Source organism: Oncorhynchus mykiss, chromosome 11, assembly GCF_057628025.1.
Source record: "Oncorhynchus mykiss isolate SJ-2025 chromosome 11, ASM5762802v1, whole genome shotgun sequence".
Lineage (NCBI taxonomy): Eukaryota > Metazoa > Chordata > Actinopteri > Salmoniformes > Salmonidae > Oncorhynchus > Oncorhynchus mykiss.
In genome coordinates this window covers 47,771,292-47,796,648 of record NC_143032.1, presented here as the reverse complement: position 1 = coordinate 47,796,648, position 25,357 = coordinate 47,771,292, and the positions used below count along the sequence as shown (strand labels likewise).

General features: G+C 41.1%; 1 protein-coding gene across 2 annotated transcripts in view; it reads right to left on the bottom strand.

The window, feature by feature from the left end:
* Positions 1 to 25,357, bottom strand: part of LOC110535739 (mediator of RNA polymerase II transcription subunit 27) — a 100,361-nt gene that overhangs the window by 1,685 nt on the left and 73,319 nt on the right. For both annotated transcript variants that reach the window (XM_021620957.3, XM_090190226.1), the window contains 3 exons: positions 17,484 to 17,591; positions 14,353 to 14,394; positions 5,739 to 5,816 (listed from right to left, as the gene is read on the bottom strand). In XM_021620957.3, coding sequence (XP_021476632.1) covers positions 5,739 to 5,816; positions 14,353 to 14,394; positions 17,484 to 17,591 — 228 coding nt within the window. The remainder of the gene's footprint in view (positions 1 to 5,738; positions 5,817 to 14,352; positions 14,395 to 17,483; positions 17,592 to 25,357) is intronic.

Here is a 25,357-nt window from a genome sequence, read left to right as displayed (position 1 = left end):
CAGCCACAACACCCCGGCCAGGCCAGATCAGAATAGGTCTCCAACACCGGAGTGGCTAATTAATCTCCCTCACCTCAGCACTAAGAGCACAGGTCTGCAGAGTGGACAGTAGGGCTATTTAAAAACATCAAGTAGGGCGGGCACAATTACTGCATAACTGGCGGTTATGGATGAAGACTGCCATGAAAATAAAATACCTGTCATTCTTTTCGTGTGGAACAAACAGATGACTGAAGACAGGATAGCCAGGCATTAGTGCGGTTGAGTCTGTTCTGCGGTAACATGAAGTTTTTACAACATGATGAAACTTTGTTTCACCTTGCTGAAACAAGCAAGGTGTTGTAGCAAACCAGTCTTTGGTTGCCTAGCAAAGCCCCCCTCCCTGCAGCAGCACATGCTGTCAGGAGCGGGGCAATGTGTGAATTTTGTTATTATATATATAGTTGAAGTTGGAAGTTTACATACACCTTAGCCAAATACATTTCAACTTAGTTTTTCACAATTCCTGACATTTAATCCTAGTAAAAATTCCCTGTCTTAGGTCAGTTAGGATCACCAATTTATTTTAAGAATGTGAAATGTCAGAATAATAGCAGAGAGAATGATTTATTTCAGCTTTTATTTCTTTCTTTCATCACATTCCCAGTGGGTCAGCAGCTTACATACACTCAATTAGTATTTGGTAGCATTGCCTTCAAATTGTTTAACTTGTGAAAGGCTACCCGAAACCTTTGAACAAGCTTCCCACAATAAGTTGGGTGAATTTTGGCCCATTCCTCCTGACAGAGCTGGTGTAATTGAGTCAGGCTTGTAAGGCCTTCTTTTTCGCACACGCTTCTTCAGTTCTGCCCACACATTTTCTATAGGATTGAGGTCAGGGCTTTGTGATGGCCAGTCCAATACCTTGACTTTGTTGTGCTTAGGCCATTTTGCCACAACTTTGGAAGTATGCTTGTGGTCATTGTCCATTTGGAAGACCCATTTGAGACCAAGCTTTAACTTCCTGACTGATGTCTTGAAATGTTGCTTCAATATATCCACATAATTTTTCTTTCCTCATGTCAATCTATTTTGTGAAGTGCTCCACGGTTGGCATGATTATCACACAAATGATTATTATTATTTGACCATTCTGGTCATTTATGAACATTTGAACATCTTGGCCATGTTCTATTATAATCTCCACCCGGCACAGCCAGAAGAGGACCCCTGGTTCCTCTCTAGGTTTCTTCCTAGGTTTTGGCCTTTCTAGGGAGTTTTTCCTAGCCACCGTGCTTCTACACCTGCATTGCTTGCTGTTTGGGGTTTTAGGCTGGGTTTCTGTACAGCACTGAGATATCAGCTGATGTACGAAGGGCTATATAAATACATTTGATTTGATTTTGATTTGATGGTGTTCTTTGGCTCGCAAGCCTCCCCCTTTTTCCTCCAAACATAATGATGGTCATTATGGCGAAACAGTTGTATTTTTGTTTCATCAGACCAGAGGACATTTCTCCAAAAAGTAAGATCTTTGTCCCCATGGGGCGGCAGGGTAGCGTAGTGGTTAGAGCGTTGGACTAGTAACCGAAAGGTTCCAAGTTCAAATCCCCAAGCTGACATGGTACAAATCTGTCGTTCTGCCCCTGAACAGGCAGTTAACCCACTGTTCCTAGGCTGTCATTGAAAATAAGAATTTGTTCTTAATTAACTGACTTGCCTAGTTAAATAAAGTTATTTTCTTTAAAATGTGCAGTTGCAAACTGTAGTCTGGCTTTTTTATGGTGGTTTTGTAGCAGTTGTTTCTTCATTGCTGAGCGGCCTTTCAGGTTATGTCGATATAGGACTCGTTTTACTGTGGATATAGATACTTTGTACCTTTGTCCTTTGCTGTTGTTCTGGGATTGATTTGCACATTTCACACCAAAATATGTTAATCTCTAGGAGACAGAATGCGTCTCCTTCCTGGGCGGTATAATGGCTGCATGGTCCCATGGTATTTACACTTGCGTACTATTGTTTGTACAGATGAACGTGGTACCTTCAGGCATTTGGTGATTTTTGCTCCCAAAGATGAACCAGACTTGTGGAAGTCTACAATTTTTTTTCTGAGGTCTTGGCAGATTTGTTTAGATTTTCCCATGATGTCAAGCAAAGAGGCACTGAGTTTGAAGGTAGGCCTTGAAATACATCCACAGGTACACCTCAAATTATGTCAATTAGCCTATCAGAAGCTTCTAAAGCCATGACATCATTTTCTGGATTTTCCAAGCTGTTTAAAGGCGCAGTCAACTTAGTGTATGTAAACTTCTGACCCACTGGAATTGTGATACAGTGTATTATAAGTGAAATAATCTGTCTGTAAACAATTGTTGGAAAAATGACTTGTGTCATGCAGAAAGTAGATGTCCTAACCGACTTGCCAAAACTATAGTTCATTGACAAGAAATTTGTGGAGTGGTTGAAAAACAAGTTTTAATTGACTCCAACCTAAGTGTATGTAAACTTCCGACTTCAACTGTATATATATTTCATTTTCTTCTTCTTCTTTCTATTCTAACAGTTATAACGGGGACCGTGGTCATTTGGCTGACCAATTACTGTCATCCAAAATTCCATGAACGTCACAGCCAAAATCAAGACACTAACGCATAATCTTGCCCGCACTCCAGGAAGTAAGGAGTAAAAACCTCCAATGGTACCTGACACATCACGCAGTAACAATGACAAGTCTATAGTAAGGTACGCTTCCTGAGGTACTTCCTCCATAGGACTGTACATGTGGAGACTGGTTACAAGCTTCAGCGGGACAGGGGAACTTTGCCCGACTAACAACCACTAATTACAGTGGCTTATTATTCACCCCCCTTGGCATTTTTCCTATTTTGTTGCCTTACAACCTGGAATTAAAATAGATTTTTGGGGGTTTGTATCATTTGATTTACACAACATGCCTACCACTTTGAAGATGCAATATATTCTGAAACAAACAAGAAATAAGATACAAGAACAGAAAAGGGCTATTTTAAATGTAACCATTGCAACCATTGCAGTAATATTGTACAGAAGAAGTATTTTGTTGACACAGCTTCCAAAATGGAGTATTACGTCAAGCATTTCATTAACTGCAAAACCACCCATGTCATCTATAGATTGGAATGTCCACAGTGCAAGGTGTTCTCCATTGGAAGGACAAAGAGACACGTTCAAGAACGCTTAGTGGAACACAAGTACGCCATACAGGTAGGCAATGAAGACTACCCCATGGCAAGGCACTACAAGTCCCTACACCATGGCAACCATGCCTCCCTACAAGCTATGGGTATTGATCATATTCCGGCCTCTATTAGAAAAGAGGACCGTCTTAAACAGTTAAACCAAAGGGAAAGTTTTGGGATTTACAAACTACAGGCCACTAAATACCCTGGTTTAAATGAAGATATGGATTTCTCATCCTTCCTGTAGGCTCGTGATGGGTCCATTTGCTGTCATCTAGTGGACATTTTGCTCTATTGCCCTCAGCTATGGTTAGACTGTTGTTGTTCATGTTTTGCTGTGTTCTAGTGTACTATGGTATATTTAGCTTTCTTATTCTTGACACTTCTCCCAGTCATATTTAAGGTTAGAACTACCTTTGTGTTCTGATACTTCTAGTTTGGAGTTGTATTTTTATGATAACATAGCTAAAGTATTTCAATGTGTATAGTATTGCTTACTAGGTGTGTCCAATCAATGGTGTAACCACTCCCTCTTCCAATTAGGGCTAATTGATAAGCTGTTAAAAAGAGGACCTTGTAATTCCTCTTTTTTTTGTACTCCCTGACGAAGGCCATGCAGCCGAAACGCGTCGGTTTAAAAAAAACGTTGTTTCTATTGAACATGCCATACTAATAAAGGCATTTTAATGAATTATATGAAGAGTGCCTTGGTCCTCCTTTCTTTTTGATAACCAATTTACCCCTTTTACCAAAGAGCACTTTCTATCTACCAAAATGTACTATTGTGTACCTTAGTAGTGCTTCCCTTCCTCCTCTTTCTATTAAAAAAACAGAAAACTTGAGCGTTCATAACTATTCACCCCCCCAAAGTCAATACTTTGTAGAGCCACATTTTGCATCAATTACAGCTGCAAGTCTCTTGGGGTAGGTCTCTATAAGCTTGGCACATCTAGCCACTGGGATTTTTGCCCATACTTCAGGGAAAAACTGCTCCAGCTCCTTCAAGTTGGATGGGTTCCGCTGATGTACAGCAATCTTTAAGCCATACCACAGATTCTCAATTGGATTGAGGTCTGGGCTTTGACTAGGCCATTCCAAGACATTTAAATGTTTCCCCTTAAACCACTCGAGTGTTGCTTTAGCAGTATGCTTGGGGTCATTGTCCTGCTGGAAGGTGAACCTCCGTCCCGGTCTCAAATCTCTGGAAGACTGAAACAGGTTTCCCTCAAGAATTTCCATGTATTTAGCGCCATCCTTCAATTCTGACCAGTTTCCCAGCCCCTGCCGATGAAAAACATCCCCACAGCATGATGCTGCTACCACGCTTCACTGTGGGGATGGTGGTCTCGGTGTGATGAGGTGTTGGGTTTGCGCCAGACATAGCGTTTTCCTTGATGGCCAAAAAGCTCAATTTTAGTCTCATCTGACCAGAGTACCTTCTTCCATACGTTTGGGGAGTCTCCCACATGCCTTTTGGTGAACACCAAACGTGTTTGCTAATTTATTTCTTTAAGCAATGGCTTTTATCTGGACAATCATCCGTAAAGCCCAGCTCTGTGGAGTGTACAGCTTAAAGTGGTCCTATGGACAGATACTCCAATCTCCGCTGTGGAGCTTTGCAGCTCCTTCAGGGTTATCTTTGGTCTCTTTGTTGCCTCTATGATTAATGCCCTCCTTGCCTGGTTCGTGAGTTTTGGTGGGCGGCCCACTCTTGGCATGTTTGTTGTGGTGCTATATTCTTTCGATTTAAATGGTGCTCTGTGGGATGTTAAAAGTTTTGGATATTTTTTTATAACCCAACCCTGATCTGTACTTCTCCACAATGTTGTCCCTGACCTGTTTGGAGAGCTCCTTGGTCTTGATGGTGCCGCTTGCATAGTGGTGCCCCTAGCTTAGTGATGTTGCAGACTCTGGGGCCTTTGAGAACAGGTGTGTGTATATATACTGAGATCATGTGACAGATCATGTGACACTTAGATTGCACACAGGTGGACTTTATTTAACTAATTATGTGACTTCTGAAGGTAATTGGTTGCACCAGATCGTATTTAGGGACTTCATAGCAAAGGGGGTGAATACATATGCACCCACCACTTTTCTGTTTTTTCTTTTTTAGAATTTGAAACAAGTTATTTATTTCATTTCACTTCACTTCACTTCACAAATTTGGACTATTTTATGTATGTCCATTACATGAAATCCAAATAAAAATACATGTAAATTACAGGTTGTTACGCAACAAAATAGGAAAAACACCAAGGGGGATGAATACTTTTGCAAGGTACTGTATCCAGTAATAGCCTGACAGAATTTAACCCCTTCCTCAAAAATTTGTTACAGAGCTTTCAATCAAAAGCAGGCACTGTAACAGTACTGTAGGTGTGATAAGATGCCTAGAGACAGCAATGTGAGTGCAATCCATCGGCTATGTGCATATGGTGAAGATATGGGACCAAAGACAGAGTAGATTATCAAGTAGTGGAGCTCAGTCACGGGGTGGGAGTGGGTTATGTAGAGGGTTTGCTTTGTGAATGTGCTCACCATGAAGGAACGTACCACCACGTCGGGCATCTGGGGGAGTTGGTAGTGCAGCAGAGCAGTAGTGGCATGATCCGTAACCTTAGAGAAAAAAAACAGGGCTTGTAAAATCACATTGTCGCTGAATATTTGTAAACATTCCAATTCCCTCTGCTAAGCCTGAGACAATACAATCACATTAAGTCTGCCAGTTCTTTTTCAATTCAATATGATTTTATGAGCAAGTGAGTACTACATAACTTAATCAATAAAAGCTGTCAAGTGAAACATGTTTTCAAGGCCTGAGCAATCATTACTCGACTTTCTAAATAACTAATAGAAGTCTGCTAGACCAGCGCTGGGAGCAATCCTGGAGCAATCCTAATCATAGAATATACTGTACCAATCTCTCCCTCCTACACATTCACTTGGCAGTGACTAGGCGTCTAATTATTCTTAATATTTTGATCAAAATCTAATATTCATCCCACATGCAATTATATGTGCCCATTTATTATGTAACTTTGATGAGCTAAGTTATTCTGACAATTGTTGCTGTGTCCAGTCAATATGTCCATTGCTATTGCATTTTGACCATCTGGAGACGCATGACGAGTTTTTGGCTATTACTAGCACATGGCAGGCAGTAAAGTACACGCGCAAGGAAAACATATCAAAACCGGGGGGAAAAGTTCTTCCCAAAGAAGATGTAAGGTATATGACTGGACAGGTAACAAAGTAAGAGGCTTCGGTCACAAGTCAGACCTTGCCAGTGCAATGAAAGATGCACTCCCTCCCCATCAGACAGGGTCTGTTTGCATTAGGATGAGATCAAGAAATAAACATACTGTAGTTTACCAATAAAATGGTCTGACGGTGAAGTGGACATACTCTGTATTTATATCCTAAAAGAAAGAAATTCTCCCATTGCAATACATTTTAATGGAAAGTTAGCAAAAATAGATAAGATCTTGCTACCGTGGAAAGGAAAATACCTGTCTATTTGTGGGAAAAGCACCCTGATGAACTATTTAGTCATATCCCAGTTTACCTATTTGCTTATGACCTTGCATACACCTAGCAACTTGTTTTTTAAATTATTTGAGCAAAGAAGGTTACATTTTATTTGGAACGGCAAGCCAGACAAAATTAAACGTGCCTATTTATATCATGAATATTAATTCGGAGGGCAGAAATGATTCAATATTAAACCATTAGACCTCTCACTAAAAGCTTTAGTCATTCAAAAGTTATACTTAAATCCGAACTGGTTCTCTAGAAGATTAGTAAGAATATCTCACCTCATGTTCAAGAATTACCGTTTCCCTTTTATTCAGATTACAACCTCTCACTTTCGGTTATTTGAAAATGAAAGCATCTCCAAAATATTGCTATTTTTAAAACAAGCCATAGAAAGTTAGTTGCAACTTCAACCTTTTTGGGATAGGGGGGCAGCATTTTCATTTTTGGATGAATAGCGTGCCCAGACTGAACTGCCTCCTACTCTGTCCCAGATGCTAATATATGCATATTATTATTAGCATTGGACACTCAGAAGTTTATAAAACTGTTTGAATGATGTTTGTGAGTATAACAGAACTCATATGGCAGGCAAAAACCTGAGAAACAATCCAAACAGGAAGTGAGTAATCGATTTTCAAAACAGTGCCTATTGAAATCCCAGTGAGATATGAATGAGGATGCACTTCCTAGGGATTCCACTAGATGTCACCGTCTTTAGAAACTGGTTTGAGGATTCTACTATAAAGCAGGGGCTCATAATAGCTCTGAGTGAGTGGTCTGGCAGAGAGCCTCGGTCTCATGATGAGCGCTCCCAACAGAGTTTTCTGTTGTTCCAATGCTTTTCTTCAGACAATGACATCCTCCGGTTGGAACCTTATTGATGATTTATGTTAAAAACATTCTAAAGATTGATTGCATACATCATTTTACTTGTTTCTACGGACTGTAATGGAACTTTTCAAGTTTTTGTCTGGAGGAAGTGCTCGCGTCTCACGAAGATGGATGACTGGGATGAACAAGCTAACAACAAGTGACTAAATGATGGGCTTTATGGAAATGTATGGAACAAATCAGTCATTTATTGTCGAACTGGGATTTCTGGGAGTGCCTTCTGATGAAGATCAAAGGTAAGTGAATATTTATAGTGTTTTTTCTAGCTTCTGTTGACGCCAAAATGGCGGATATTCCTCTGGCTGTTTTGGGTTTTGAGGGCCTTCTCAGATTATGCTTTTTCCGTAAAGTAAAAAAATAAAAAATCTGACACAGTGGTTGAATAGAGGTTAAGTCTATCTTTAATTCTGTGAATAACACTTGCATCTTTTATCAATGTTTATTATGAGTATTTCTGCAAAATCACTGGATGTTTTGGAATCAAAACAATACTGCACGTAACGCGCCAATGTAAACAGATTTTTGGATATAAATATGCACATTATCGAACAAAACATACATGTATTGTGTAACATTATGTCATATGAGTGTCATCTGATGAAGATCATCAAAGGTTAGTGATTCATTTTATCTATACTTCTGCTTTTTGTGACTCCTATCTTGAATTTCGCGCCCTGCCTTTTCAGCGGAATGTTGTCGAGGGGTTCCGCTAGAAAGGTTAATTCAACAGAAAATACAGAATATATTACAACAAATATTATGGTTAAACTCAAATATAGTAATTGATAAAAACCAAAATGTTGATTTTATATATACAGTGTGGCAAAAAAGTATTTAGTCAGCCACCAATTGTGCAAGTTCTCCCACTTAAAAAAGACGAGAGGCCTGTAATTTTCATAGGTACACTTCAACTATGACAGGCAAAATGAGAAAAAATCCAGAAAATCACATTGTAGGATTTTTTATGAATTTATTTGCAAATTATGGTGGAAAATAAGTATTTGGTCACCTACAAACAAGCAAGATTTCTGGCTCTCACAGACCTGTAACTTCTTCTTTAAGAGGCTCCTCTGTCCTCCACTCGTTACCTGTATTAATGGCACCTGTTTGAACTTGTTATCAGTATAAAAGACACCTGTCCACAACCTCAAACAGTCACACTCCAAACTCCACTATGGCCAAAACCAAAGAGCTGTCAAAGGACACCAGAAACAAAATTGTAGACCTGCACCAGGCTGGGAAGACTGAATCTGCAATAGGTAAGCAGCTTGGTTTGAAGAAATTAATTAGGAAATGGAAGACATACAAGACCACTGATAATCTCCCTGGATCTGGGGCTGCATGCAAGATCTCACCTCGTGGGGTCAAAATAATCACAAGAACGGTGAGCAAAAATCCCAGAACCACACGGGGGGACCTAGTGAATGACCTGCAGAGAGCTGGGACCAAAGTAACAAAGCCTAGCAACAGTGTGTGAAAACCTTGTGAATATTTACAGAAAACGTTTGACCTCTGTCTCATCTTTTTAAGTGGGAGAACTTGCACAATTGGTGGCTGACTAAATACTTTTTGTCCCACGGTATACAGTGGGGAGAACAAGTAGTTGATACACTGCCGATTTTTCAGGTTTTCGTACTTACAATGTATGTAGAGGTCTGTCATTTTTTTAATCATAGCTACACTTAAACTGTGAGAGACGGAATCTAAAACAAAAATCCAGAAAATCACATTGTATGATTTTTAAGTAATTAATTTGCATTTTATTGCATGACATTTAAATAAAGACGTATAAAAGTTTAATTTAAGGACCCCAAAATTGAATGTGCCATATAGATGGCAAAATAGTTGGGAAGAGATTTTCAGCACATTGTTTATGAACTGACACACAAAACAACGCTGGATAATTGTTATGGCGCTGAAGAACATGGCTGACGTTTTACATTCTCCCAACCAATTGTGCCATTTTTTTTGCGTAACTTTCATAAAAACTTATTGTGAACATAATGTTGCTGCTACCATCTCTTATGACCGAAAATAACTTCTGGACATCAGAAAAGCGATTACTCACCGCGGACTGGAAGAAACTTTTTCCTTTAACGAGTCTGACGAGAAGGATATCCTGCTTTCACTGGAACAGGCCCAGATCCAATCTTGTGCAACCAGAAAAAATAAATCCTAGACCACCTTTTTCCACACACAGAGATGCATACAAAGCTCTCCCCCGCACTCCATTTGGCAAGTATGACCATAATTCTATCCTCCTGATTCCTGCTTACAACCAAAAACTAAAGCAGGAAGTACCAGTGACTAGCTCAATAAGGAAGTGGTCAGATGACGCGGATGCTACACTACAGGACTTTTTTGCTAGCACAGACACAGAATGTTCCGGGATTCATCCAAAAGCATTGAGGAATCCACCACCTCAGTCATCGGTTTCATCAATAAGTGCATCGATGCCGTCATCCTCACATATTCCAACCAGAATCCATGGATTTCAGGAAACATCCGCATCGAGCTAAAGGCTAGAGCTGCCGCTTTCAAGGAGCGGGAGACTAATCAGGATTCTTATAAGAAATCCCGTTATGCTCTCAGACGAACCATCAAACAAGCAAAGCGTCAAAACAGGATTAAGATTGAATCCTACTACACCGGCTCTGATGCTCATCAGATGTGGCAGGGCTTGAAAACTATTACAGTACAAAGGGAAACCCAGACCACTATACTCCCTGTGCCCAAGGAAGCGAAGGTAACCTGCCTAAATGATTACTGCCCCGTGGCACTCACGTCGGTAGCCATGAAGTGCTTTGAAAGGCTAGTCATGGCTCACATCAACAGCATCCTCCCGGACACTCTAGACCCACTCCAATTCGCATACCGCCCCAACAGATCCACAGATGATGCAATCTCAATCGCACTCGACACTGCCCTCTCTCACTGGACAAAAGGAACACCTGTGTGAGCATATTGTTCAATGACTACAGCTCAGCGTTCAACACCATAGTGCCCACGAAGCTCATCACTAAGCTAAAGACTCTGGGACTAAACACCTCCCTCAGCAACTGGATCCTGGACATCCTGATAGGCTGCCCCCCCCCAGGTGGTAGAGTAGGGAACAACAAGTCTGCCATGTCTATCCTTAACCAGTTGAGTCTATGGGGGCGCTATTTCATTATTGGATAAAAAAACGTGCCCGTTTTAAGCGCAATATTTTGTCACGAAAAGATGCTCGACTATGCATATAATTGACAGCTTTGGAAAGAAAACAGTCTGACATTTCCAAAACTGCAAAGATATTATCTGTGAGTGCCACAGAACTCATGCTACAGGCGAAACCAAGATGAAACTTCAAACAGGAAATGAGCAGAATTTCTGAAGCTCTGTTTTCCATTGTCTCCTTATATGGCTGTGAATGCACCACGAACGAGCCTGCCCTTTCTGTCGTTTCTTCAAGATGTCTGCAGCATTGTGACGTATTTGTAGGCATATCATTGGAAGATTGGCCATAAGAGACTACATTTTCCAGGGGTCCGCCCGGTGTCCTTTGTCTAAATTGGTGCGTAATCTTCAGGTGCGGGCATTTTCTCCTGGGATTCAGGAGAGAAAGCACACTTCCACGAACGATATATCATCGAAGAGATATGTGAAAAACACCTTGAGGATTGGTTCTAAACAACGTTTGCCATGTTTCAGTCGACATTATGGAGTTAATTTTTTTTAAGTTCGGCGTTTTGATGACTGGATTTTAGTTTTTTTTTGGTAGCCAAACATGACGCACCAAACGGAGCGATTTCTCCTAAACAAATAATCTTTCAGGAAAAACTGAACATTTGCTATCTAACAGAGTCTCCTCATTGAAAACATCTGAAGTTCTTCAAAGGTAAATTATTTTATTTGAATGCTTTTCTGGTTTTTGTGAAAATGTTGCCTGCTGAATGCTAACGCTAACGCTAAATGCTACTGTTACACAAATGATTGTTTTCCTATGGTTGAGAAGCATATTTTGAAAATCTGAGATGACAGTGTTGTTAACAAAAGGCTGCGCTTGAGAGCTAGCATATTTATTTCATTTGCGATTTTCATGAATAGTTAACGTTGCGTTATGGTAATGAGCTTGAGGCTGTATTCACGATCCCGGATCCGGGATGGCTAAGTGCTAGAGGTTAACACTGGGGCGCCCCTCAGGGGTGTGTACTTAGTCCCCTCCTGTATTCCCTGTTCATCCACGACTGCGTGGCCAAACACGACTCCAACACCATCATTATGTTTGCTGACGACAGTGTCATCGACAAGGATGAGATGGCCTATAGGGAGGAGGGAGGAGGTCAGAGAACTGGCAGTGTGGTGCCAGGACAACAACCTCTCCCTCAATGTGAGCAAGACTAAAGAGCTGATCGTGGACTACAGGAAAAGGCAGGCCGAACAGGCCCCCATTAACATCAACAGGGCTGTAGTAGAGCGGGTAGAGAGTTTCAAGTTTCTTGGTGTCCACATTACCATCAAACTATCATGGTCCAAACATACCAAGACAGTCGTGAAGAGGGCACGACAACACATTTTTTCAAGATTTGGCATGGGTCCCCAGATCCTCAAAAGGTTCTACCGCTGCACCATCGAGAGCATCCTGATCGGTTGCCTCACCAGGTATGGCAACTTCTCGGCATCTGACCGTAAGACGCTACAGAGGGTAGTGCGAACGGCCCAGTACATCACTGGGGCCAAGCTTCCTGCCATCCAGGACCAATATAATAAGCGGTGTCAGAGGAAAGCCCATAAAATTGTCAGAGACTCGATTTACCCAAGTTACAGACCATTTTCTGCTACCGCACGGCAAGTGGTACCAAAGTCTAGGACCAAAAGGCTCCTCAACAGCATCTACCCCCAAACCATGCTGAACAATTCATTTAATCACCACCGGACAATTTACATTGACCCCCCCCCCCCCCTCTCCCTTTTGTACACTGCTGTTACTCACTGTTATGTACAGATTACCTCAACTAGCCTGTACACTGACGCGGTACCGGTGCACCCCTGTATATTGCCTCGTTATTGTTATTCTTATTGTGTTACTTTTTGTTATTACTTTTTATTTTAGTTTACTTGCCAAATATTTATTCTTCTTGAACTGCACTGTTGGTTAAGGGCTTGCAAGTCTACATGTGACAAATAAAGTTTGATTGGACTAGATTATTACACAAAATTCTTGCAACCAATAGAATGTTATATATATGGGGGATACAACCAGCCCAGCTCGGCAGATTTTGCTGCAAAGAGACAGAAGTATTAGATCATTTGTTTTGGTACATATTTAGATTGTTTTTGGTCGCAGGTTCAGGAATGGCTTAAGATTTGCAACATTTACCTGGAGCCAACTTTGCAAATAGCACTGCTGGGTGACTTAAAAAGTCATAGTCAATCGATTAATAATATAACAAATAGTCTTAGTCCTTTGGTCTGATGAGTCCAAATTTGAGACTTTTGGTTCCAACAGCCGTGTTTTGTGAGATGCAGAGTAGGAAAACGGATGTTTGCCGCATGTATGGTTCCCACCATGTAGCATGGAGGAGGTGGTGTGATGTTGTGGGGGTGCTTTGCTGGTGACACTGTTAGTGATTTATTTGGAATTCAAGGCACACTTAACCAGCAAGAGTATCACAGCATTCTGCACTGATACGCCATCCCATCTGGTTTGCGCTTAGGGGGACTATCATTTGTTTTTCAACAGGACAATGACCCAACACACCTCCAGCCTGTGTAAGGGCTATTTGACTAAGAAGGATAGTGACGGAGTGCTGCATCAAATTACTTGGACTTCACAATCACCTGACCTCAACCCAATTGAGATGGTTGGGATGAGTTGGACCGCAGAGTGAAGGAAAAGCAGCCAACAAGTGCTCAGCATATGTGGGTACCCCTTCAAGACTGTTGGAAAAGTATTCCAGGTGAAGCTGGTTGAGAGAATGCCAAGAGTGTGCAAAGCTGTCATCAAGGCAAAGGGTGGCTACTTTGAAGAATCCAACATTTGTTTAACACTTTTTTGGTTACGACATGATTCCATGTGTGTAATTTCATAGTTTTGATGTCTTCACTATTATTATAAAATAAAAGTAGGTGTAGGTGGCCAAAAGAGTAGGTGTCCAAACTTTTGACTGGTACTGTATCTACTTACCCAAAAATATATGGGGGATTGGAAATTATGCAGACAATTACATTGATGGAAGCCACAATCTATCTGCAACAGTAAAGCTGATCGAACGTTAAAAGTAAGAAGATAATAGAAATAAACATACAATTGAGAATTCTCTATGAAAGACACATTTGTGTGCTCTCTTACTATTCATGTTGGCTTCATCGCCATCACTGGTGTGTGTATGTGTGTGTGTGTGGCGGTTGGCTGCCCTTAGGCTGCCATGCCCCTGCCTGTTGAGATTTGATGAGGGAGGGGAGTGAAGACGACTCATAACCTCCGTATGCTTGCCAGAACTGATTATGATGCAAAGTGGTTTCAGTTTAAAATGAAATCCAACAGGAAACCGAGTATATTTTGGTATGACAGGGCTTGACTAGTGAGAGAGAACAACACACAGGGACAGGTGGCCCAACGAGAGAGAGACCGACTGGACCACAATATGGAGACCTACGTGACTATTCATGAATTCCTCAGGTTGGCGCCTGCCAAGTGTGCATTGCACCTCAGTATGGGGTGAACACAAAGATAAGGTCTCACCTTTTGAAATACTTGATAGTTTGACTTCGACCAGATATCCAGCTGAGGAGAGAAAAGGAGAAATGATTGCCATTATTCATTTTCAAACCATTACACATTCTTTTCTTCAGTTGTATATGATGCAAATCACACCAAGTGTTCCTTTGGTGAGTTCAGAACAATGGGATTGGAGTAAACATGTTGTCCTCGTCATCATCAAGACTGACAACGCCAACAACTTTCTCTTGGTATTTGTGATACCATTCATTAGCATTGCATTCTGGGGTTTTCATCAGGTCTATATTTTTCGTTCAAATGATTCCTCTCTTCTTGCCGTCCTACTGTCCTCTGGCGTGCATGGTCCTACAGTAAATGAGGAGAGGTGGGCAGGAGATTGTGTGAAGGTTGTCCAAACACTTTCAAAGGCGTTAACAAATCAAAACGCTCCCCTGAATCTAATATCAAACAGGCCTGGTGTCAGCATTTATTAGAGAAATCGGATTCGATCCCCCTCTGTCCCTCTACCCACTCCCGACACACAGAGACCCTTTGAAGGGGGAAGGATACAGGATCGCAAATTACCCAAGAGATGCCTTAGATAGTCTTTGAAGCCCTCCTTTGATAGTGCAGTTTTCCTTCTCCCTTTTCCTCTCTCTTTCTGTACGCTAGGAGGCTCAGCTTGCGGCTCCTGCTGCTTCTTACAATATGATAATTAGTGGAGAAAATGGCAGAAATGGGGATAGTGGACCCTGAGGGATGGAGCAGACAAGGCAAGACACCCTAAACTAAACCCCGGCTGCTGCTGTTGTGTCTAAGTCATCCTAGGTGGCACTTTGGGAATGTCTGGACTACAAAACATTTTCCAAGGAGCAGATTATCTCTATAAAGTACCTGGTTAGGTGTGGCAGTGTATGTAAAAGCTTGATTGTAAACACACATGCATGAACACACACACACACACACAATTGAGTACATCAGACAACACTGTTGTAGCAGGAGGTTCAAAAGTCTCCCATTCATTGGCTTAATTAACAGTGCTAGTTCTCTGTGGCTTTGATGGCCTCCTCATATTCATGTCAGTTCAAAGAGTCCCGGGAGTGAGGGCGAAACACCAACACAGAGCCATATTCAAAATGAACGAGGGACTAATGTAGAATCTGACAGACGGGAAATCATAGAGGAAAGCCAATGTCTCCCATCCTTTACCAGCTTTTCATGTGAGAGAGTGATGAAGGAAGCCGTCATATCTAAATGATTCAACAGTGCCAACAGAAAACTGACAATGAGGATTGTAGGTCCAGACCCTGGATTGCATACTCTTACGTTAGCAGCTGGAAACCGTCAGCCCTCTAACAAAACCGTTCGATAGAGAGGCTATATGAGGTCACTTTGAAAACATAGCCCAGAGAGACCCATTCATGGTACCCAGGAAACTCTCAAGAGGACTGGATGTGTACAGATAATATACAGTGCATTCGGAAAGTATTCAGACCCCTTGACTTTTTCCACATTTTGTTACGTTACAGTCTTATTCTAAAATTGATTAAATCTCCCCACCCCCCCTCAATCTACACACAATACCCCATGATGACAAAGCAAAAACTTGTTTGTAGAAATGTCTGCTAATTTATAAATAAAACTGGAACATAACATGTACATAAGTATTCAGACCCTTTACTCAGTACTTAGTGTGATTACAGCATCAGTGCGATTACAGCATCAAGTCTTCTTGCGTATGACACTACAAGCTTGGCACACCTGTATTTGGAGAGTTTCTCTCATTCTTCTCTGCAGATCCTCTCAAGCTCTGTTAGTTTGGATGGGGAGCGTTGCTGCACAGCTATTTTCAGGTCTCTTCAGAGATGTTTGATTCGGTTCAAGTCTGGGCTCTGGCTGGGCCACTCAAGGACATTCAGAAATTTGTCCCAAAGCCACTCCTGCATTGTCTTGGCTGTTTGCTTAGGGTCGTTGTCCTGTTGGAAGGTAAACCTTTGTCCCAGTCCGAGGTCTTGAGCGCTCTGGAGCAGGTTTCATCATGGATCTCTCTCTGTATTTTGCTCCGTTCATCTTTGCCTTGATTCTTACTAGTCTCCCAGTCCATGCTTCTGAAAAACATCCCCACAGCATGATGCTGCCGCCACGCTTCACCGTAGGGATTGTGCCAGGTTTCCTCTCGACGTGACTCTTGGAATTCAGGCCAAAAAGTTTAATCTTGGTTTCATCAGACCAGAGAATCTTGTTTCTCATGGTCTTTAGGTGTATTTTGACAAACTCCAAGCGGGCTGTCATGTACCTTTTACTGAGAAGTGGCTTCCGTCTGGCTACTCCACAATAAAAGGCCTGATTGGTAGAGTGCTGCAGAGATGGTCATCCTTGTGGAAGATTCTCCCATCGCCACAGAGGAACTCTAGAGCTCTGTCAGAGTGACCATCGGGTTCTTGGTCATCTCCCTGACCAAGGCCCTTCTTCCCCGATTGCTTAGTTTGGCCGGGCGGCCAGCTCTAGGAAGAGTCTTGGTGGTTCCAAACTTCTTCCATTTAAGAACGATGGAGGTGTTCCTGGGGACCTTCAATGCTGCAGACCTTTTTTAGTACCCTTCCGCAGATCTGAGCCTCGACACAATCCTGTCTAGGAGCTGTACGGACAATTCCTTCGACTTCATGGCTTGGTCTTTGCTCTGAAATTAACTGTCAACTGTGGGATCTTATATAAACAGGTGTGTGCCTTTCCAAATCATGTCAAATCAATTGCATTTACCACAGGTGGACTCCAATCAAGTTGTAGAAACATCTCAAGGATGATCAATGGAAACAAGATGCACCTCAGCTCAATTTCGAGTCTCATAGCAAAGGGTTTGAATACTTGCGCAAATAAGGTATTTTTGTTCCTTTTTTTGCAAAAATGTCTACAAACCTGTTTTCACTTTGTTATTATAGGGTATTGTGTGTAGATTGCTGAATAATTGTTTTTATTTAATCCAGGGGTCTGAATACTTTCAGAAGGCACTGTATTCCTAGTATGACGCCTCTTATGTCAAGTAAAAAAATACTGTACTTGTATTTTTGCAATGGAGAGAAGGTTGCACCTCACTATCACATGCAGTACTACTTAATCCAGTTGTTTGGGCAAAAACCTCCCATTCAAAGCAATACCTTGCCATCCTCGGAATACACGTTCTCGTTGAATCCTCTCACGATGGTCCGGTCTATGAACAGGCTTCTCATCACCACAATGGTTTTCAGCACTTTCCCCAATGTCACCTAAAAGGAAGAGACAGCAGAGAGGAAGAGACAATGACAAATTCAGCACGGTTCAGTCTACCACCATGCCAAAGAAATGTGCTTAGCCTTCTCTCCCCTTCTCTTTCCCCTTGAGGCGGTGGGTAACCTACAACCTACAGTGCTCTCCACTGGATGGCCCAATAGGCTTGCTGTACGCAACCTTTCCTGTGAATTAACCTTGGAAAAGAGCAGACACCTCTTTGCATCCGACACGCGCTTGACAAACAGAATTGCTGAGCTGCAGAGTGTGCCTGTGTTAGATATTGACCTTGATCTTTGAAGGATAAGGAAAGCTTACAGAGGGCTTTGACTTGAGGTCTTTGGGTATCTCTGTATATGAGCAGCGGGATAAGAATGAGACACAGTTGAAATCGGCCTCTTTTGGACTTCCCACTGCAAGTACTGGAGATAGGGGAAGAGAGAGAGGTAGGGGAGGAAAGGGGGAAGAAGGGGAGCATGATAGGAGAAAAGCCCCCTCTTTATTTGTCAAATCTGTTCAAACATCAGCAGCATCCCCAGAACAAAACAGCGGTGCTTATCGCCTGCTCTACCCAGCCTGAATTATTCATCCCAGGCAGCGCTCTGGTTCAGTTGGCGAGTGGGCGGGAAACACCGTCCCAGACTGACAGGGAGAGCACAGTGTTTGGGAGGGCTTCAACTCTTTTCATGACTCCACTCAAACATGAGAATGAGATGGTGACTGAGAAACTCTCATTGAAACAAGCCAAATCAGTTGGATTCAACGGAAGACTGTATGACATTGCATGAACTGAGCAACAACGCCTTAGAGAGACAAGAACGATGTGGCAATGGAGGTTACAGGTTACAAAATACACTAAGTAGTAAGTACACATTCATTGTTTTCAATAAAAAAAACAAGTCTTACTACTCAGTGGTAGTTTATTTTACGTACTCTACCGTTCAAAAGTTTGGGGTCACTTAGAAATGTCCTCGATTTCCATGAAAACATACAAGAAATGAGTTGCAAAATTAATAGGAAATATAGTCAAGATGTTGACAAGGTTATAATTAATGATTTTTAATTGAAATAATAATTGTGTCCTTCAAACTTTGCTTTCGTCAAATAATCCTCCATTTGCAGCAATTACAGCCTTGCAGACCTTTGGCATTCTAGTTGTCAATTTGTTGAGGTGATCTGAGAGAGATTTCACCCCATGCTTCCTGAAGCACCTCCCACAAGTTGGATTGGCTTGATGGGAACTTCTTACATACCATATGGTCAAGCTGCTCCCACAACAGCTCAATAGGGTTGAGATCCGGTGACTGTGCTGGCCTCTCCATTATAGACAGAATACCAGCTGACTGCTTCATCCCTAAATAGTTATTGCATAGTTTGGAGCTGTGCTTTGGGTCATTGTCCTGTTGTAGGAGGAAATTGGCTCCCATTTAAGCGCCGTCCACAGGGTATGGCATGGCGTTGCAAAATGGAGTGATAGCCTTCCTTCTTGAAGATCCTGTTTACCCTGTACAAATCTCCCACTTTACCACCACCAAAGCACCCCCAGACCATCACATTGCCCCTACCATGCTTGACAGATGGCGTCAAGCACTCCTACAGTATAAAAAAAAAATAAAATCTGCTTCTCACGAATGTTCTTCTTTGTGAACCGAACACCTCAAACTTAGATTTGTCTGTACACAACACTTTTTTTTTAACAATATTCCTCTGTCCAGTGTCTGTGTTATTTTGCCCATCTTAATCTTTTATTTTTATTGGCCAGTCTAAGATATGGCTTTTTCTTTGCTATTCTGCCTATAATGCCATCATCCCGGAGTCACCTCTTCACTGTTGAAGTTGAGACTGGTGTTTTGCGGGTACTATTTAATGAAGCTGCCAGTTGAGGACTTGAGGCGTCTGTTTCTCAAACTAGATCCTATAATGTACTTGTCCTCTTGCTCAGTTGTGCACCGGGGCCTCCCACTCTTTCTATTCTGGTTACAGCCAGTTTGCTTTGTTCTGTGAAGGGAGTAGTACACAGCATTGTACGAGATCTTCAGTTTCTTGACAATTTCTCACATGGAATAGCCTTAATTTCTCCGAACAAGAACAGACGGATGAGTTTCAGAAGAAAGGACTTTGTTTCTGGCCATTTTGAGCCTGTAATCAAACCCACAAATGCAGATGCTCCAGATACTCAACTCATCTAAAGGCTAGTTTTATTGCTTCTTTAAATCAGAACAACAGTTTTCAGCTGTGCTAACATAATTGCAAAAGGGTTTTCTAATGACCAATTAGCCTTTAAAAATGATAAACTTGGATTAGCTAACAACGTGCCAATGGAACACAGGAGTGATGGTTGCTGATAATGGGATAACGCCTAAAAATCTGCCGTTTCCAGCTACAATAGTAATTTACAAAATTAACAACGTCTACACTGTATTTCTGATCAATTTGATGTTATTTTAATGGACAATTTTTGGGGCTTTTCTTTCAAAAGCAAAGACATTTCTAAGTGACCCCAAATGTTTTAACTGTAGTGTATATTACCAGATATTTACCTGGATATTAGGCTATAATCTACAAATAATCTATTTTCTTAAAAATAGTGTAATGTTCAAAACTCTAAAGAGTCTTCATCAGGCTTCCTAAGCTGAGAACATTGTGTAGAGAATGTCTGTGCGAGCTGATATGGCATACCTACAGCCTAGTCTGAGTACACAGTTCAAGGAAAATTTATGTTTTTTAGACAAATAAAACATTTTCACAAAAATTGTGTAGCATTCTCTGTAAATTGTCTTCATTAGGCTCCGCTAAACTGAGAACATTGTGTAGAAATGGTTTTGAAGTCTGAAAACGTATGGTAGGCCTACATGTTAATTATACAGTAATGGGCTAACCAATGTATTACTTATTTGTTTCTTTGGTACAATTTACCAATTGTGTTGAATTCTAGCCTATCCATTTGTTGCCATATAATTTCCCGATAATATCAGACAGTGTGGAAAGAGTACCGTAAAATGAAGTGTTACCAAGACATCTGCAATGGCCAAAAGTTGACCAGTTATATGTTTTTCTAGCTCTAAATCCTATGGAAGCTGACCAGAGTTTCAGTTCATGGCAGAATAGTAAGAGGTTTGGTATTTGAATTTGTGCGGGGAGGAAAACCCCCAGCATTGTCTAAAACTTCAAAAGCATTTGACTTGATGGATTGTTCTACACGCCAAAATAAGAAACAAAAGGACACTTTTTAAGTCCGATGACAGAGAATCTAACGATCCTCCATGCATAAATGAATAAATCCATTAATGAGGAAAATATCACCATTGAATAGTATTTGTTTCCCCGCAGAAGACGGCTGGTTAGATGGCCTAAGAGGCTTCTGTAAAAGGCTTGTCATTTCCAGAGCTCTTTAAGCCTGCTAATTGGAGAGGTGATCGACAAACTCATTTCGAGGAGTGCCTGAACACATCGAGTTCAGTTTAGAGAGGAGAGAAACGTCCTCCTGTTTAGTGTGTTAGCACAGACAAGTAAAAGACAGTGACGGTTACCAAACAGTACGAGGCTAACTAAGTAAAATTACCCTTTTACTCATGCAGGAAAAGAGGAAGAAAGCCGACTTTGGCTGGCCATGCAGGAAGACTATCTCGTCTAGTCAGGTTAAACTGTCGATCAACCCAGAACCACTACTAAGAGCAGTGCACACAAAGACCTGTCTCTCCAAAAGACCTTCAGAAAGATGACGCCAAAATACACTTTGAACACTTTGAATAGTGCAGACCTGCACGGCCCTTTTAAATTCAACAGAGGAGTGAGGATTAGACGTGATTAAACATGTCAAGAAAACCCATCCGCATCCAATCATATTTCATTAGGGTGCCTCAGCAACACACATTTCCCCTTCTTTAGCGGTTGGGCTTATTAAATTCAGTGGTGTCAGGTAGGCTCAAAAGGCTGCCATGTCTCTCCGGCGGCCTGCTCGCTCCTCAGCAAGACAGGTGCTCAAAGGGAGAATACATTACTGACGACAGGCCTTTTAAAGAGGCGGGCCCTAGTTCTCTGCTCAGGCCTGGCCAGGCCCTGAGGCTCATCCACACTGACTGACTGACTGACTAAAGCACACCGGACAGGCTTCCATCTCTCATGCCTGATAAACAGTCACCAATCTCTTCAGCTACAACAAATCCAAATCAATTCTCCTTCTTAGTAAACTTTTCAGTAATTTTGGTAGCCTTTTTTGTATTTCTCTATTAGGCCTATTCCGCAAAAAAAGATGGTAACTGACAAAGTTTTAGTCAGATGATTTTGTAACTCACAAGTCAATAAGAAGCTAAGAATAACATTTAATTCCATCAACACTTCAATTAAATAGGCCCAGTACGGACTGTACGTCGGGAGAATGGGAGACCAAGGGCAATTGTAAAACCTTGAATTTCTGATTCAACTCACTCAATACATGCCCATTTAGGTTCCCCCTGCTTGAAATGTTTCAGCCAAATGTATCACTATTTTCTAGTTTTATGGGCAAAAGTCATTTTTTCCACGGGCTGTATATTTTTTATACTGTCCTGACCATTAAGGTCCAATAATTCTAATTAGCATAATTGTATCATTAAATAATTTACACCCCTTGACTTTTTCCACATTTTGTTGTTATTACAGCCTGATTTCAAAATGGATACAAATTTGATTTTTGGTCACTGGTCTACACACACACACAATACCCCATAATGTCAAAGGGGAATTATGTTTTTCAAAATATTTACAAATTAATACAAAATGAAAAGCTGAAATGTCTTGAGTCAATAAGTATTCAACCCCTTTGTTATAGCAAGTCTAAATGTGTTCAGGAGTACAAATTAGCTTAAAAAGACAAATTGGATGTAATTATCATTTTTTTGTCAATGATTTAAACAAAATACTCTGTCAAAATGTAAGAAAAATTCTAACATTTGTAATAAAATTTTTTTTAAAAAAAATATATGCTCCAAGGGACATTCAATGTTAGCTTTAGCTTAATTTTAGATTATTTTTAAAATATTTTTATTCTACCAATTGGTGCCCTTTTTTGCCAGGCATTTGAAAACCTCCCTGGTCTTTCTGGCCGAATCTGTGTTTGAAATTCACTGCTCGACTGGGGGACCTTACAAATAATTGTATGTGTGGGGTACAGAGATTAAGTAGTCATTCAAAAATCATGTTTAAACACTATTACTGCACATAGAGTGAGTCCATGCAATTTATGTGACTTGTTAAGTACATTTTTACTCCTGAATTTACTTAGGCTTGCCATAACAAAGGGATTAAATACTTAATTGATTCAACATTTAAAAAAAATATTCATTTGTAAAAACATAATTCCACTTTACATTATGGGGTATTGTTTCTGGGCTAGTGACAAAAATTCTCAATTGAATCCATTTTAAATGTAGACTGTGACAACAAAATGAGGAAAAAGTCAAGAGGTGTGAATACTTTCTGAAGGCACTGTATGTCTATGAAGTTAAACTCACTTAACTTAATATTTTTTTAAATGATTAAACATTTAAGTGAGTTTATTTGGTTTATTTTTCAGGAGTTACATTTGACCGCAGCTACTGTTACAACTAAAATCCAATGGTCATATCTACAGAACTAAAAATGGTACGAATGGTTAGGAGACAGATGTAAGTTTCTTATATAAAAAAATGACTGGCCTAGTTCAAGTGGCGTCTGAGCAATAGCGTAAAAGACAAGAAAAATACAATTGTCCCCAGTCTCCCGTACACATTGATGCGGTGCAGCTAAAACAAAAATAGTTCCTGTTTTCCAGGTTATGAGCGAATCAAGTTTCTAATCCTAAACAGATAAAATGTCTTAAATCGAGTTGATTGTAACGGTACTGTAAATGGTTCTGTAAACAACTGAAATCACCAGGGTTTTCTTTTCCAAGGTGGATTGACATCAACTACAATCGTGGCCAAAAGTTGAGAACTACACAAATATTAATTTTCACAAAGTCTGCTGCTTCAGTGTCTTTATATATTTTTGTCAGATGATACTATGGAATACTGAAGTATAATTACAGGCATTTCATAAGTGTCAAATATTTTTATTGACAATTACATGAAATTGATGCAAAGAGTCAATATTTGCAGTGTTGACCCTTCTTTTTCAAGACCTCTGCAATCCGCCCTGGCATGCTGTCAATTAACTTCTGGGCCACACTGATGGCAGCCCATTCTTGCATAATCAATGCTTGGAATTTGTCAGAATTTGTGAGTTTTTGTTTTTCTACCCGCCTCTTGAGGATTGACCACAAGTTCTCAATGGGATTAAGGTCTGGGGAGTTTCCTGGCAATGGACCCAAAATATCGATGTTTTGTTCCCCGAGCCACTTAGTTATCACTTTTGCCTTATGGCAAGGTGCTCCATCATGCTGGAAAAGGAATTGTTCGTCACCAAACTGTTCCTGGATGGTTGGGAGAAGTTGCTCTCAGAGGATGTGTTGGTTCCATTCTTTATTCATGGCTGTGTTCTTAGGCAAAATTGTGAGTGAGCCCACTCCCTTGGCTGAGAAGCAACCCCACACATGAATGGTTTCAGGATGCTTTACTGTTGGCATGACACAGGACTGATGGTAGCGCTCACCTTGTCTTCTCCGGACAAGCTTTTTTCCGGATGCCCCAAACAATCGGAAAGGGGATTCATCAGAGAAAATGACTTTACCCCAGTCCTCAGCAGTCCAATCCCTGTACCTTTTGCAGAATATCAGTCTGTCCCTGATGTTTTTCCTGGAGAGTAGTGGCTTCTTTGCTTCCCTTCTTGACACAAGGCCATCCTCCAAGTCTTTGCCTCACCGTGCGGGCAGATGCACTCACACCTGCCTGGTGCCATTCCTGAGCAAGCTCTGTACTGGTGGTGCCCCGATCCCGCAGCTGAATCAACTTTAGGAGACGGTCCTGGCGCTTGCTGGACTTTCTTGGGCGCACTGAAGCCTTCTTCACAACAATTGAACCGCTCTCCTCGAAGTTCTTGATGATCCGATAAATGGTTGATTTAGGTGCAATCTTACTGGCAGCAATATCCTTGCCTCTGAAGCCCTTTTTGAGCAAAGCAACAATGACAGCACGTGTTTCCTTGCAGGTAACCATGGTTGACAGAGGAATAACAATGATTCCAAGCACCACCCTCCTTTTGAAGCTTCCAGTCTGTTATTCGAACTCAATCAGCAGGACAGAGTGATCTCCAACCTTGTTCTCGTCAACACTCACACCTGTGTTAACAAGAGAATCACTGACATGATGACAGCTGGTTCTTTTGTGGCATGGCTGAAATGCAGTGGAAGTTTTTGGGGAATCAGTTCATTTGCATGGCAAAGAGGGACTTGGCAATTCATTGCAATTCATCTGATTACTGATTACATAACATTCTGGAGTATATGCAAACTGCCATCATACAAACTGAGGCAGCATACTTTGTGATAATTAATATTTGTGTCAGTCTCAAAACTTTTGGCCACGACTGTACAGAGCATTCGGAAGGTATTCAGACCTCTCAACTTTTTTTACAGCCTTATTCTAAAATTGTTTAAATAGTTTTTCCCCCTCATCAATCTACACATAATACCTCATAATGAAAAAGCAAAAACAGGTAAAGAATTGTTTGCAAATTTATAAAGAATACATTTAACTGAAATATCACATTTACATAAGTATTCAGACCCTTTACTCAGTAGTTTGTTGAAGCACCTTTGCAGCGATTACAGCCTCAAATCTTCTTGGGTATGATGCGACAAGCTTGGCAC